Here is a 15,716-nt window from a genome sequence, read left to right on the forward strand (position 1 = left end):
AGAAAATAACATGTTGTGGAAAACCTTTTTATGCCCTTAAACCCTTCTACTGTAAACGTCTCAAATCTAGGGGCAAAAGTAGTCTAATAATTTACATTTCTAACTAAATGACATCACAAAACGCAAATTACATCATGTAACTGAAACAATTAGATTGGTTTGCTTTATTTGCACATGATTCTAACTTACCCACTCCATTGGAACTAAACTGAACTCAATACTTTTTGGTGGCAGATTTTCAAGTACACTTTTGGTTCAAATATCAAGTTTACAGCTTCCAATCAAATCAACATAGACTATGAGATAACTTAAAAATATAACCATACTTCAATATTTTCTACCAAGCATTCTCATTCGATCCCTCTCTCATACTTCTGCCTGGTAAAATACTCTTCTCAAATTCAAATTTACTATTCACTTTTCCAGTTTCCATTCAACACAGTCATTCGATTTTGATTTTTCTACATCAGTTTTACAACGAAAACATTATTTCTTATTTTCAATGGTTTCATGTTCATCGTTTATATGTTTGTTTTCAGTTTTGTTTAAACCTTTCAATGGTTTCATGTTCATATTTTTAATATGCTTTCATGTTCTTCCTTTTATATGTTTGTTTTCAGTTTTGTTCCAACCTTTCAATGTGTTCATGTTCATCTTTTATATGTTTGTTTTCAATTTTGTTTAAACCTTTCAATGGTTTCCTGTTCATATTTTTAATATGCTTTCATGTTCTTCCTTTTATATGTTTGTTTTCAGTTTTGTTCCAACCTTTCAATGTGTTCATGTTCATCTTTTATATGTTTGTTTTCAGTTTTGTTTAAACATTTCACAAAATGCTTCAACAATATCTGCGCTTTCAACTTACATTCATCCTAATAATTATGTTATATTTTTTTTACTTAGATCTGAAAAATGGAAAGACCAGTTGAGTTCATCAGTGATGTCACGGACAAGAAAGATTTTTGGAAATTAGCTGTTAGAGTTAAGGACAAATGGACCGTTGTTAAGGATGGGAGGGAACATCTCGAGATTGTCATTGTTGATGCTAAGGTCACCTTCTATACTTTATATATTGTTACCAGTTTTAACTTAACAAAATTTATTTCCTTACAATGATTTGGTTGTCTCCTTATTAGGGTAATGATATACAAGCGATTATACCTACTGGGTATAAAGCTGTTTATGACAAAATCTTAGTCGAAAACACTACATGCACTCTGAGTAACTTTCAAGTTGTTAGCAATAATTTAGTGTTCAAGGCTTCAGAACATAAGTTTTTGTTAAAATGGACCGGTGGAACTAATGCTGAACACATAAATGCTCATGATATCCCTAAACCTCAGATCAAATTCAAGCCTTTTGCAGAAATCATTTCTCTCAAATGGAAACCTGATGTGTTAGTCAGTGAGTTCATTTCTACTTATGTTTTACTTACATTAAGGATTTACTTGGATTCGTTTGTTTTTTATCATCATGCCATTTTTTTTTGCAAGATGTTATTGGACTTGTCCAGGAGATGAGATATTGCCAGTTGAATGAAGGTACTGGGAAAAAACTACAGATCAACTTTACTATGAAAGACCTAAGGTGTGTATGTTACACATTTGCCTAAAACCCTTATTGTGGTTAATATTTAGAAACAACATTAATGTTATATATTGTTATATATTTGCAATGTAGTGACATCCCTCTGAACTGCACTTTATGGGAAGATTATGCTGCAAAATTTATTAATTTTAACAGTGAAAGGAAGGAAGGTGGACCGGTCATTGTGATGATGGAGTATGCCAAAATCAAGGAAGAAGGTTTGACCTCTACTTCTGTTATATCTATCTACTAACATTCACTTATGTTTGAATCAAACAATTATGTTCCAATGTGAAACAGGACGCTTTCCACTAAGTGTTTCAAACACTTATGGTTACACTAAGTTATACATCAATGACAACATTCCTGAGATCAATCTGTTCAAAGCAAGGTTGGTTGTTGTTATTTTTGTCTTTTTGTTAGTTACATTGAATATACAATTTTTCCACTAACTATAATAAGTGGTTATTAGTTTACCTCAAGCTGACCAGGCTCAGTCCCAAAGCCAAATCATGTGTACCCAATCATATGGAAGTTCACAACTTTCTTCTGAGGCAGATCTACTCTCAAATTCTATGATTCTCCCACTATCTAACATCATCCAGCTGGACCAGGTTTCACCTTTAAAAACTACATCCACTACTTCCATTTTATACTTTCTGTTTCCTAACATTACCCCTACTTTGACAAATTTTCAGATCAGTTATTGCGTCACTGTTGCAAAAATTGTGAAAGTTAATTCTACTAAGCATGGTTGGTACTTTTTTGCATGTCACAAGTGTCCTAAGATTGCTAGAGGCGACAAACCTCCTTATACTTGTGAAGATGGCCACAACACCGAGACTGAAATTGTCAGGTATATATCTTAAATTTTGTCTACATTATTATCAATAATTATGTCAGAATTTATGAAATACATCCTCTTTGATTCCATGGTATAGGTACAAACTGGAAGCTGATGTTTCTTATGAAGATCATAAGTCTACCTTTGTTATTTGGGACCGTGAAGTTACACAATTGTTGGGAATTTCTGCTGCTCAGCTACGGACTAATTTGATTCAGGTTATTCAACAGTTTTCTTTAATGTATAAATTGTTGGTTTACATTTTGATCCACTTCTCAACAATTTATGTTCAAATATTTAAGACTACCTTTCATGGCTTTTCCCACACAGGCTGGGATAACTAATCGTTTGGAGTATCCTATGCTTATGGACTCCCTTGCTGGGAAAAACATTGTGGCTAAGGTTAAATGGCAACCTAAATGGAAGACATGCTCAGTTGTTACTTTGAAGGATGGAGAAGGTTTTGTTGATCAGATTAAGAACAAATTCCCTGAACATCAGGTTAATTAACTACTCTAATAGTTATTGTATTCATATAGTCAATATCAATATCTAACTACTATACACTATGTAATATATACAATCAACATGCACCACAGAATAACAATGTTGGACCAGCTGATATGAGTCAGGACATGCAAGTTGAGAGTGATGATGTTACTATCTCAGCTGTAAGTTATAACTAACCTTTATGTTACCAACTAAAGCAGATATAGTGTATATTGTTTATGTATGATCATGAATCAATACTCAAACCTTTATGTGTTTAAACATATGTTCAGCATGCTGCATCTGCAACATCTGAATTTGATCCTGATATGACACTTAGTCAGATGCAAACCCCTGTCAGCAAGATGAAGAATGTTGAAGTAAGCAAGAACTGCGACTCACTCAGCCAACTTACACCTGCTTCCACCACACCTCTTCCTGCTACTACCCATGCTTTGAGTGGTTCAAGTGATCGCACAATCCAGCCTATCAACCTTGATGATATCATTCCTGCAAAAAACTCTTCTTCTAAAAGGGTTAAGCTTATCAAACAGGAGAAAAAATAAACACTGTTGTTGTTATGTATTTTGTATTTTGCATGGTGAACAACACCATATAGGGTGATCTCAAACTGTTTCCAAATGCTCTATGCATCCTATTCAGATATAAGCTGTTGGTAATACATACCATGTTTTGTAACTTATTAATACTTTGTTCACTTTTGGTTTAGAACTACCAAAACATGAAATCAGACATCTGTACCTATCTTCAACTTATGTTTATGTCTATCAAACTGCTATTATAAGTGAACCACTATAAGGTCACTCATTTTGGGATATTATTTGTTGGTGTTTGTAAGTTTATGCTCCATCTTTTGGCAAATTCATATCTACATAATGTCAGCTTAAATATTTACGTTAAAGATATCATAGTTGTAGATAAACATTTTTTCATACACTTTCTAAAGATATTTCCATTGGTATGATCTATGTAAGGGTGAATATAAACATACAAACTGTGTTTTATAAGAAAAAATGCTTAATGGTACTAACCACAAACTTACAAAGTTCATTGTTTTAACTTTAGTTCAAATCATCAATTACAAAACTAAACAGATTTATGAAAAAGCTACTTATACAATATATTCACTTTACCATTGCCAATGTTATTGTTCAAAGAGGATGTACAATAAGTCATGTTTTAGTTCAAATTATACTGCCCTATCAACTTAATCAGTATAAGCCACATCATAATGACATGTTACAAACATTGGATGGTAACTATTCAGTTGAAGAAGATATAATTCCTTACTTACTATCATTACAAACAACAACCATACCTTCGACAAGACAGATTCAAAACAATCACATTACTCTTTTCTGCCATGCATTTAATGCGTGAACAGTAAATAACAACTACACCAGCCATTAAGGCTAAAATAGACTATTACTTGAGACATCTCACTGCAATAACCTCAATATATTGGAATACTGTATTTTTTTTATTATAACCTCTATAATATATAGACTGTGATTTTCACTGTACAGCTCACATAAATTGAGGCAAACAATTATACCATTGGACCAAGTACGACACTGTTTGATTAATAATATTTTAACATAACAACTAATAATATACCTTATTATACTATTACACTATTGTCTGGGGAACAAATATCAATGCCTGCTAATGAAACAAACTCATACAAAGTCTATCTGTTGAACCTCAAGATCATGATATCATAAACTTCAATAGCAGGAAGCAATTTTAATGGATACTTAGATTATATAACATCTTCTGTCCAAAACACGTTAAACGAAGGTATGTATCATTTTATCCAGTTTAGTGTTCAGCATTTAAAACTGACCATTGCATATGAACTCAACATTTTTTAATAATCTGTTGTACATCAGTTTTTTGTTAACATCATTATTTATTATCCTTTACTCTTAGACAACTATTCATGTGAATGTTACCATTTTGTAATTGTTACCACTAAACTGGACAATGTTAACTGCTATAAATGCTATGTAGTTTTAAGTTTCAGACATCATTACTAAGAAATCAAGACTTTGTGTGATAACTATATTCATAACAGTTGTTGTTGAATACAATCTTTCACAGATGAAGGAAAAAAAATCTGTGGACGATGACCCTAACACTGCAGCAGATAAGAAAAGAAGGTTGTTGACAAATAATAAGAAGAATGTTGCATCTAAGAGAGCTAGACCAGCAACCCCCCTTTCTGATATTACTTCATCAGTAAATAACCTAACTCAAACTTCACAGTCTAAAACACCAGGGCATGCCAACACACACACTCCACCTTCTCAGTTAAAGTCATTTAACAAGAAATCAGAAGCATATTTACCTGTTTTAAGTGAGTCAGGTAACTGGTGTGAAAACAGTCAACCATCACCCAACTGTACTCCTATTCATCTACTACCAAAGAATATCAATGTTGAGCCTTTACGAGTTCCAAATCTGTTTGGTGTTGAAAAGAAAAAGGGACAAACATCAGCTAAAAAGGCAAGATCAAAGTCAACATCAACAGAGTTTGCTATTAACATGCCTAAGATTCAACTCACTTCTCAGTATCATTCTGCCAAGAATACCCAGCTGCCAACTTACAATCATTCTATCGTGAACTCCACTCACACACTTAAGAGGAAGGTAACTGGATTTACTCCTCTTGAGAACATACAGAATCTACCTCCTCATTATCCATTATCTAAGGAGATAAGAGGAGCACATAAGTCAGGCAACTTACTTGAAAACATTCAACCTCCAACATTATGTGCTGCATTTGATAAACTACAATATAAGCACAATTCTCAAACTGTGTCAGATGCTTATTATTGTAGCAGCCAGGAAAAATATCTACACACATCTGCTGTGAAGCCAACATTATCTGAGTTTCCTATCAACATGCCTAACATTCAATGCAATTCTCAGTACCATGTTACCAATCATACCCAATTCTCAAATTTATATTCAAACATATTGGATTCAACTCAAACAGTTAGGAGAAATGTACCTGGATTAAATTTGATGAACAAATTTGATGAAACAATTCAACCTGTCAACATTTCAACTATATCACCTAAAGCTGGAAAAAAGCGCAATGATGTCTGTACCGAGACTTCAATCAACAAGAAATGTAGTCAAAAGGAGGTACTTGACTCAATTGCAGACCCAGTTCAAAGTAAGAAAACAAAGTTTAGTGGTTTATCTCATTCTACTGAAACAAACACCACAAAAATCCCACCTGGTAAAACATCAAGGATTAGTACCAGTAAAAAGACAAGGGGGCAACCTTCTGATGTTAAGAATACATCACCAAAGCTTCAGCAAAAGGGCAAATCCAGTTCATGTTCTCATGTTCCTCGAAAGCGCACAGTTGAATGCAGTGTCAAACAAAACAATCCAAGATCCAAGAAGCAATTAAATCCAAAATCAAACATACCATCAATGTCACAACCAGTCGAGAAGATTCTAACCAATTTGTTAGCGAGTCTAGATGCCACACATCCAAGTGTCAGTAGCAGTTCTCAGGATATCCACAGAAATCCCACTCAATCACCAAATGCAACTCCACAACCTCCTGTAACAGATCAACAATGTAGTGGGTCAGGACCTCAAGTTCAGCTTAAACGCAAACAAATTGCAACAGATTCTGAATACTTTGAAACAATGTCAAAAACACTACAGCAAACAACTCAAGAGAATGACAACATCAATGAAGATTCTACAGATTCAGATTCTGAAGGAACTGATCATATTGAAACTGATTCTGATTCTGAAAGTGATATTGATATTCAATATGAAGATGAGACTGACTTGCAGGGTAAGTCCAAATTCAGTTTTAATGTGAATGCTATAATATTATTGTATCATTGAACAATATCATTACTTATATTTTATCTTTTATGAAATAGACACAGTTTATGGTGATATTGGAGATCCTAATTGGGAATGTCAACATTGCGGAGCTTTAATGTGGTATCAAGAAAGGAAAGAAAAGTCAAGGAATAGTTGCAAACCAAAGTTCCAAATATGCTGCAATGGTGGAAATGTACAGCTCCCACTTCTAGAACAACCTCCAGAACTGCTTCAGACTCTCTTATTTCAAAACCATGGATCAGAGAGCAAAAATTATCAGGCTAATGCAAGAACATACAATGCTATGTTCTCATTTACATCTCCAGGTATGAAGTTTGATGATAAAACACAAAAAGGAAGAGGTCCACCTACCTTGCGAATGCATGGCCAGACATGCCACAGAATTGGAAGTATGCTACCATTAGAGGGAGAACGTCCGAAATTTGCTCAGCTATATATCTATGACACAGAAAATGAGATAGCCAACAGGATAGGAAGTTTCAGGTATTCATAACTCATTAACATTACTTCAACATTGTTATTTTTTTCATTTATCATCAGTTGGGGCGTTAATTACCTATTTAACTAATCATATGTATTATTGGATTATCAGTAACAATAAGGACCTCGATCAAAACATTGTGAAACAGTTGAAGTCCATGTTAGATGCTAATAATGTCCATGCAAAAGCTTTTAGGATGGCAAGAGATGTTCTCAAACAAGGTCCTGTTCAAGATGTAAGATTGAAACTTATCTCAGACAGAAAAACAGATGGCAGGGTCTACAATAAACCAACTGTTAGTGAAGTTGCTGCACTCATTGTAGGAGACATTGACTCAGCATCTCAAAGAGATATCATTCTGCAAGGACAAAGTGGGGATTTGCAGCGAATAGATGAATTTCATGCCAGTTATCTAGGTTTCCAATACCCTTTGCTATTCCCTTATGGAGAAGATGGGTATCGTCCAGGAATTCTGCTACGATATAAAAATGATACTGTTGTTACAGCAAAGAATAGACTGACAATCAAAAAATGGTTCTCATTTCGAATACAAACTAGGAAATACGAGGCAATGACGTTGCTACTTTCAAGGAAGCTACTCCAACAATTCTTGGTCGATGGATATGCAATGATGGAGGCAGAGAGGCTCAATTGGTTAAGGAAAAATCAATCTAAGTTAAGAGTTGGTAAATATAGGCAACTAACTGATAACCAAGGTCATAAGGTTATACAAGGGAAAAGAGTCATTTTGCCTTCGACCTTTGTGGGAAGTAAAAGATACATGGATCAACTTTATTTTGATGGTATGGCAATATCAAGTGTTGTTGGTTTCCCAGACATTTTCATTACATTTACATGTAATCCAAAGTGGCCTGAGATAACTAGAGAACTAGCGAAATACAACTTGAAACCTCAAGATCGCCCTGATATCATCTCTAGGGTTTTCAAAATCAAGTTTGATGAGTTGATAAAAGACCTAACAAAAAAACACATTTTAGGCAAAGTGTTGGCATGTAAGTTATTTAAATTTCAAATGTATACAATGTCTGGCATTTATATACGACTTCATATATAAGTTCTTCTAATGATCTTTTTTTTTATCCGCAGATATGTACACCATTGAATTTCAGAAAAGAGGCTTACCACACGCTCACATTCTCATTTTTTTACACCCATCTAGCAAGTATCCAAAACCTGAAGATATAGACAAAATCATATCTGCAGAGATCCCTGATCCAAATAAGAATGTTGAGTTGTATAACTTAGTCAAAAGTCACATGATTCATGGTCCTTGTGGTCATGCCAGATTGTCCTCACCCTGCATGACAAAAAATAACAAGTGTTCAAAATTCTTCCCCAAAAAATTCATTGAACAAACAATTGTAGATCAAGATGGATATCCAGTTTACAAGAGAAGTTCAAATACTCATACTATTGTCAAAAATGGTATTGCCTTAGACAATAGACATGTTGTTCCATACAACACAAAACTGTTGTTGAAGTACCAAGCTCATATCAATATGGAATGGTGCAACCAAAGTTCATCAATTAAATACTTATTCAAGTATATTCACAAAGGTTATGATCGAATCGGAGCAAAAGTTGTCCCTTCTCAACAACATTCACGTTCATTTCAACAACCTGTTGATGAAATCAAACAGTATCTGGATTGTCGATATATATCTCCAAGTGAAGCATGTTGGAGAATATTATCATTTTCAATTCATGGTAGAAAACCAGCTGTTGAGCGTATGTTTTTCCATTTAGTTGGAGAGAAGACAATATACTTTACTGACCACTCTCGGATGGAAAATGTTCTTGAAAGAGCAAGTGTAACAGAATCAATGTTCACAGCTTGGATGCAAGCTAATCAAGTTTATGAGGCAGCAAGAGAGCTCACTTATGGCCAGTTTGTAACAAAATTTGTTTATAACAAAAAAAATCGAAGTTGGACACCAAGGAAGAGGGGATTCACTATTGGTAGACTAATATGGGTACCACCAACAACTGGCGAGTTGTTCCACTTGAGATTGATGTTGACTGTTGTAAAAGGGCCAAGAACATATGAAGAAATACGCAAAGTTGGTGATGTGCAATATCTTACCTTTAGGGAAGCCTGTTTTGCCATGGGATTCCTAAAGGATGACAAGGAATATATTGGAGCCATTAGAGAAGCTTTTCAATGGGGTTCAGGATATTTTCTACGAAGGTTATTTGTCATTATGCTGTTATCAGGAGCAATGAGTAGACCAAGACATGTTTGGCAGAACACTGTACATTGGTTGTCAGATGAAATTTTACGTGATCAGCGAAACTTAGCTCAAAACCAAGGTATGTAATATACTTATTAGCTGGTTACTACTAATCCATACATTCATTTCAACAACATATTTACACATGATCTTTTGTGTCTCAGAATTGCAACTCACTGATGAACAACTTCATAATTTAACATTAATTGAAATTGAGAAGTTGTTGCAATCAAGTAGGAGAAGTTTGACAGAGTTTTCATCTTTACCTTATCCAAAAGGATACATTCTTGAGCAACTAGGGAATAGGCTGATATATGATGAGCGGAATTATGATACTGCCACCCTCAAAGCAGAATTTGAAAAACTGTTTGCATCACTAACAGGTATTAGTATATTTTTCCAACAATTTTACGTAATCAACCAACTTATACCTTTTCGTTTTACTTATTAATCCTATTAGTCACATTATCTAACAGATGAACAAAGAAAGATTTATGATAAAATCATGATGGCAGTTACAAATCAGAAAGGTGGGGTTTTTTTCTTGCATGGTTATGGTGGAACTGGGAAAACTTTTATGTGGCGTACATTGGCAAGTGCATTACGGTCAAAACATGAAATTGTATTGACTGTAGCCACAAGTGGCATTGCATCTTTACTCTTACCTGGAGGACGCACTGCACATTCTAAGTTTAAAATGCCTGTCCCAACATTAGATAACTCTACTTGCAATATTGACCATAATAGTGATATGGCAAACCTTATTAGACAAACAAAGTTAATCATATGGGATGAAGCACCAATGGCACATAGATATACTTTTGAGTGCTTGGACAGAACACTTAAGGACATAATGAGTACAGAGACTGTCAAGTGCGATAAAATTTTTGGTGGGAAAGTTATAGTTTTTGGTGGAGATTTTAGACAGATTTTGCCAGTTATTCCCAGAGGTGATCGGTCCGATATTGTGCATGCATCCATAAATGCTTCATATATTTGGGATCACATTGAAGTCCTAACATTAACACAAAATATGAGATTGAAGCATGGTTCAAATTCTGAAGAGAATGAAGAAATAGCAAAATTCTCAAACTGGCTGTTAAGTGTTGGGGAGGGAAAGATTAGTGAACCAAATGATGGTTATGCTGAAATACCAATCCCTGCTGAAATGTTGATCACTGAATATTCTGATCCTATTCTTGCAATCATCAACAGTACTTACCCTAATTTTTTGGAAAATTACAAATCATATGAGTACTTGAAGAGCAGAGCAATATTAGCATCAACAATTGAGGTGGTTGAACAAATCAATGAATACGTACTTGGTCTAATGCCTGGTAAAATACTCTTTACATCTACTAAAACTGTCAATTATGTGTTATTTTTTGGGGACGGTCAACCAATAACAATGTGTTTGTAACTGCAGGAGAAGAAAAAGAATATCTAAGTGCCAACTCCATTGATAGATCAGAGATTAATGACAACAGCATTGTTGATGTACTGACACCGGAATTCCTATGTACACTACGTACTTCAGGTCTCCCCAATCATAGGATTAAATTGAAAGTTGGCTGTCCAATTATGCTTTTGAGAAATATAGACCAATCTGAAGGGCTTTGTAATGGAACCAGGTTGATTGTAACAAAAATGGCTAACCATGTTTTGGAAGCAAAGATCATGGGAGGCAAACATCATGGAAATATAACATACATTCCACGTATGGATATGTCACCTTCTCAGTCTCCATGGCCATTCAAATTAACTAGAAGACAATTTCCAATTGTGGTTTCTTATTCAATGACCATCAACAAATCACAAGGTCAATCACTAGATTGGGTTGGACTATATTTGCCAAAAGATGTTTTCAGTCATGGACAAATCTATGTTGCAATATCAAGAGTTACAAGCAAAAAGGGTATCAAGATATTGATCCATGATGAAAACAAAGTTGCCAAAATCACCACAACAAATGTTGTCTACAAAGAAGTTTTTCAGAATGTCTAACAAGTAAGTAATATAAAAATTATGACCAGCATGACTTACCAATATTCAGATATATGTGGAGTTGTTTTCCCTCAAAGCTAATATATCATTCCATGAACTGCAGGATTCAACCTTTTTTGCAGAGCTGATCTACCAAATTTTCAACTTCCACCTATCAAAATAGTGGAACCAAGCTAAAATACAGCTCTTTACTTCATTTAATCTGTTTATTATCTGTAATGAACTTCATCCTTTTTAATATTAACATTAGTCTTTTATAATTCTTATCCAAGGTCTTAATATTCAATTCCAATACCTGTTATGACTTAATTCTTTTTAGATCATAAATACGAATTGAAACAAACTTTAAAATCGTATGAACAAAATGAGATCTACAAAGCTTCAACAAAATTATGCAGAAATCATAAGTTGATCTGGCTTAGCTATTTTTCAGTTTTGCAGTTAAATTTCTGCCAAATATTGAACCAACTATCAGCTCTTAACTTAGCAAGCTGTTAATTGACATGCATCCTACTTATCAGTCAAAATACAATGCAAATAGTTAAATAAAATAAATAATCGATTTTATAACAAGTGAAGATCAGACTTGTGAAAAAAGACAAGTCTGTTGTAGAACATTATGCATGTAAATAATACCTTTCAAATTCCATGATCTGCAGCTTTCTTCTTCTTCATCCTGCTCTTTTGAACTCAGAACCTCTTTGTATGAAAGCTTTTTTCTTCTTACCACAATTAGCTACAGTACTGGATGCATGTGTTTGTAGGGTCACGCAAAAAATAATGTGATGTACATTAATGTATTGAGTTGAATAAAGTTACTTGGTAGATCAAATCAATAAATGAATCTAACTTTATGCATATGCCAAAACTTGAAGAATACGACACAGGCTGCAGTACTGAATAGATTCCTGAGTGCTCCCAGTCTAATGAGACACTAATAATTGATTTATGATATAACACACTTGAACTTAATAAAGAATATTTTTTTTTTGAAAGAAACTTAATAAAGAATATAAAATATGGCTTAATTAAACTTATAACAACTTTGGATATATACTTACTAAATATATGCTCTGTTCTCCATATATTACCACTAAATATACTTATAGTTGTAATTTATTTTAGGCCAAATACCTCCCTGCGTCCTTTAACTTTCACGTTTGTAACAGATATGTCCTTTAAGTTTCAAAGGTTATAGATAGGTCCTTTAAGTTTCTAAGGTTTCAGATAGGTCCTTAACGGAGGTTGATAGAAAGGACCTATCTGAAACAAACTCGAAACTTAAAGGACCTATCTGAAACCTTAAAAACTTAAAGGACCTATCTGTAACCTTTGAAACTTGAAGGACCTATCTATTACAAACGTGAAACTTAAAGGACCCAAGGAGGTATTTGACCTTTTATTTTAATATGAAATCTATGAAATTCAAAAAGTTACACATGCAAAATGACGGACATCAATTCCAAATAAGTGGAGAATCTTAACGCTACTGCACACATAAATTAACACGGAAAATACTTGGGTGACATTGTGGTTGATGACATTGGTAATATTGGCCAACCACAATGTCACAAGTGTACAAAGAAACAAAAAAAAATATTGAAAGAGAAAAAAGAAAGACACTTGTGACATTGTAGTTGGTCAATGTCACCAACCATAATGTCAACTTAACACTTTATTAAAGAAAAGATTCCTGCAACATTTTTTGAAAGAAGACATTCTCAAAAACCACAACAACAAAGTAGCTAATTTTTTTTTTTTGCTGCACTTGACTATTTAAACACAAAAACCGGGTCAAATATAATTGTACTATTGGGCTGCACCAGTACTACAAGGCCCATTACAATGTTCTTATTCTCACCCCTATTTTTTACACCAACAACTCTATCATAAATTTTATTTTAACTATTGTCTCAAATATCATATTTTTTTATACAATATAACGTATCAATCAAATATATACACACACTTTATATCAAATATTTTAAAATACAATACAATGATTATACAGGAATATCATATCTTTTTTAAACATGTATAAATCATTATTATCTAAACAATAATTTTCAAAATTAATAATTACAAAATACCATATATTCAAGTTTTTACTGTATAAATCATCCACCCCGACGGGTACCCGTGCGTTAGCACGGGTTTTTTTACTAGTTGATAGTGAAACTCACAACTATGTAAATAATGTTTTGATCAAGTTCCAGTTTCCATAAAGATGGTTGAAAGAAGCTCTTAATGCATACGAAATGAGTCCAATGATACTTGATAAAAAGTCTGAAATTCTTCATTGCTTTATCTGAATATGTCTACTCGAAATGGAAAATGATCTATAGACACCCTTTTCCATACCACTCTTTGTACACACCCCACTGGGAGGGTATTTTGGTAATTTCATAAACTTTTTTTTTTGTCTTTTCTCAATCCTCTCTCTCTCTTCCACAACACAGTGTCCCTTTCTCTCTCTCTGCAAACTCCCTTTCTCTCTACTCTCTCGATCCTCTCTCTATCTTTACCACATAGATAACTCACACCAAATTGTCCTCTTCCTAATTCTTTCCCAAGTGTGTAAATTTGTTTCACATCTTCAAATTGTTTACCAAGAATTGTGTTTGTATTTGATCTCTGAGCAATTGGTTTTGGACTTGGGGTATGTTTGTTTGGTGATTGGTAAGGTTGTTGAAAAGGGGTTTTTGATTGATTCACATAAGGTTCATGATTCTTATGATTATGATTGTGATTATGATTGTGCATACCAGAAAACTAACATGTCTATGATCTGGCTCTGATTCCTTTTTACACAAACAACCACCCATGATTATAGCTCAAAATCAAAAAGATGAAATTTTTATAAGATAAAAGATCAAAGCTTCAAAGTTATTAAGTAAAGGTGTGAAAAAGGAAAAACACAGATCAAAATTCAACAAATTATGCAGATTTATAGCTAAAAAACAAAGCTTTAGATTAAAAATAGAATAAAAATATGCATAGTGTGAAGAAGGTTTTGTTGATTTTCTGGGTATGAAGAAACCAAAGTTTGAAACTTGATATAGGAGGATTTGTGAGGAAAGGATCAAAATTTGTGATTAATTAAAGGTGGCCAAGAGAAAAAGTCTGAAGTATGGAATTATTAAGAAAAAAGGAAGAACAAGCAACCTTGAACCAGACACGGCGGTGATGGTGGTGAGGTATGTTGAGAGAGAGGAGGTGGATGAAAGAGATGGAAGAGAGAGAGTGAGAGTCAAAAAAAGTTGAGTTTTTTATTTGAGTGGGACCCATGTGACACGTGTCAAAATTCTGTGTGGAGGTGTAGGTGGTACATGCCACATAAGGTGGTACATGTATCACCACTCGAAATCATTGGAAATTCTTTTGGGCAAAGTTTTGACCCCCTATGTTTTCCAAGGTGCCGATTTTAATCCCCTATAAAAAAAACAATTTTAACCCTTAACTTTACCCTCTTTTGCAACTTTGGCCCTTTGGTCTGATTTTGACCCAATGAATGCACATGTGGCACCTCACTTAAGTGAGCGGGACGCCACATGTGTAATTTTTTAATTAAAAAATAAAAAAACTAAATAATCATTTACAACATTAAAACTTACATATACTCTATGCTCAAGTATCATAAAGTATTGAGAAGAAGTTTCGGAATCTTTGAAGTTTCTTTGATGAAAAATGCTAAACATCCCGAAAACATTTATCCAGAAAACATCCCGATGGCACTTGATTGGCTACTTATCACCACTACTTGGGTGATTTCCACAAATTCAGGGATTTAGTCAACAATAATTAAAGCAAAGCTGCTTACAAATACACGCTCGGGTTGTTTCCCGAAAACTAATTCGGGATATATAGCAAAGTTCTTCTTTGATGTTTATTAAAAGAACTTTTCATTGCAAGTGTTAATAAACACCATATAATCAGATAAAAGTTTCCATTTGTATCGCTATGTATAATCAAGATGTTAGCCTAAGGATAGGTGAGACCTAGATTACCCTCTATTGTTTAGGGGGTATTTACCCTTTCAAGATATCAACCAATCAAAATGTAATATACAAATGTAACATTAAATGTCAAATATATGAGTCAATTTTTCTATAAAAAAAATCAATTTTAATAAGGTAACTTTTAATTTTTATTTAAT

General features: G+C 33.8%; 2 protein-coding genes and 1 long non-coding RNA gene across 12 annotated transcripts; 2 read left to right on the forward strand and 1 right to left on the reverse strand.

Moving 5' to 3' along the window:
- The first annotated feature begins 32 nt into the window (after positions 1-32).
- On the forward strand, positions 33-3,758 carry LOC146923423 (uncharacterized). Its single transcript, XM_085708573.1, has 12 exons — positions 33-381; positions 904-1,050; positions 1,137-1,404; positions 1,494-1,587; positions 1,681-1,805; positions 1,888-1,978; positions 2,060-2,201; positions 2,286-2,443; positions 2,529-2,649; positions 2,762-2,932; positions 3,031-3,102; positions 3,214-3,758. Exons 2-12 carry the CDS (start codon positions 913-915, stop codon positions 3,484-3,486), a joined length of 1,653 nt encoding a protein of 550 aa, XP_085564699.1. The 5' UTR covers positions 33-381; positions 904-912; the 3' UTR covers positions 3,487-3,758.
- On the reverse strand, positions 3,104-12,680 carry LOC146923424 (uncharacterized). 10 transcript variants are annotated; one of them, XR_015009725.1, is made up of 10 exons: positions 12,197-12,678; positions 11,600-11,711; positions 8,448-8,622; positions 7,175-7,261; positions 6,964-7,042; positions 6,237-6,524; positions 5,958-5,999; positions 5,509-5,852; positions 5,292-5,404; positions 3,104-3,430 (listed from the first exon to the last, which is right to left on the reverse strand). It is a non-coding gene; the product is annotated as an uncharacterized LOC146923424 (long non-coding RNA). The 10 variants fall into 10 exon arrangements; XR_015009721.1 differs by having other exon boundaries at positions 5,509-6,305; positions 6,387-6,524; positions 12,197-12,680; XR_015009724.1 differs by having other exon boundaries at positions 5,509-5,999; positions 12,197-12,679.
- On the forward strand, positions 7,282-11,560 carry LOC146923425 (uncharacterized). Its single transcript, XM_085708574.1, has 5 exons — positions 7,282-8,317; positions 8,412-9,635; positions 9,721-9,945; positions 10,033-10,893; positions 10,983-11,560. The coding sequence occupies exons 1-5, from the start codon at positions 7,396-7,398 to the stop codon at positions 11,558-11,560; spliced, it is 3,810 nt and encodes a 1,269-aa protein (XP_085564700.1). The 5' UTR covers positions 7,282-7,395.
- Positions 12,681-15,716: the final 3,036 nt, after the last annotated feature.

This window comes from Medicago sativa, chromosome 5 (genome assembly GCF_051527215.1).
Source record: "Medicago sativa cultivar Bolivia chromosome 5, Bolivia_mono, whole genome shotgun sequence".
NCBI classification, from domain to species: Eukaryota; Viridiplantae; Streptophyta; class Magnoliopsida; order Fabales; family Fabaceae; genus Medicago; species Medicago sativa.

Excerpts from the sequence above, each read along its gene's own strand:
- LOC146923423 (XM_085708573.1), top strand. The coding sequence starts at position 913 with ATGGAAAGACCAGTTGAGTTCATCAGTGATGTCACGGACAAGAAAGAT. Across the intron at positions 1,979-2,059 it reads ATCAATCTGTTCAAAGCAAG|TTTACCTCAAGCTGACCAGG; the intron begins GTTGGTTGTTGT and ends AGTGGTTATTAG. Across the intron at positions 2,933-3,030 it reads ACAAATTCCCTGAACATCAG|AATAACAATGTTGGACCAGC; the intron begins GTTAATTAACTA and ends CATGCACCACAG.
- LOC146923425 (XM_085708574.1), top strand. The coding sequence starts at position 7,396 with ATGTATTATTGGATTATCAGTAACAATAAGGACCTCGATCAAAACATT. Across the intron at positions 8,318-8,411 it reads TTTAGGCAAAGTGTTGGCAT|ATATGTACACCATTGAATTT; the intron begins GTAAGTTATTTA and ends TTTTATCCGCAG. Across the intron at positions 10,894-10,982 it reads CGTACTTGGTCTAATGCCTG|GAGAAGAAAAAGAATATCTA; the intron begins GTAAAATACTCT and ends TTGTAACTGCAG.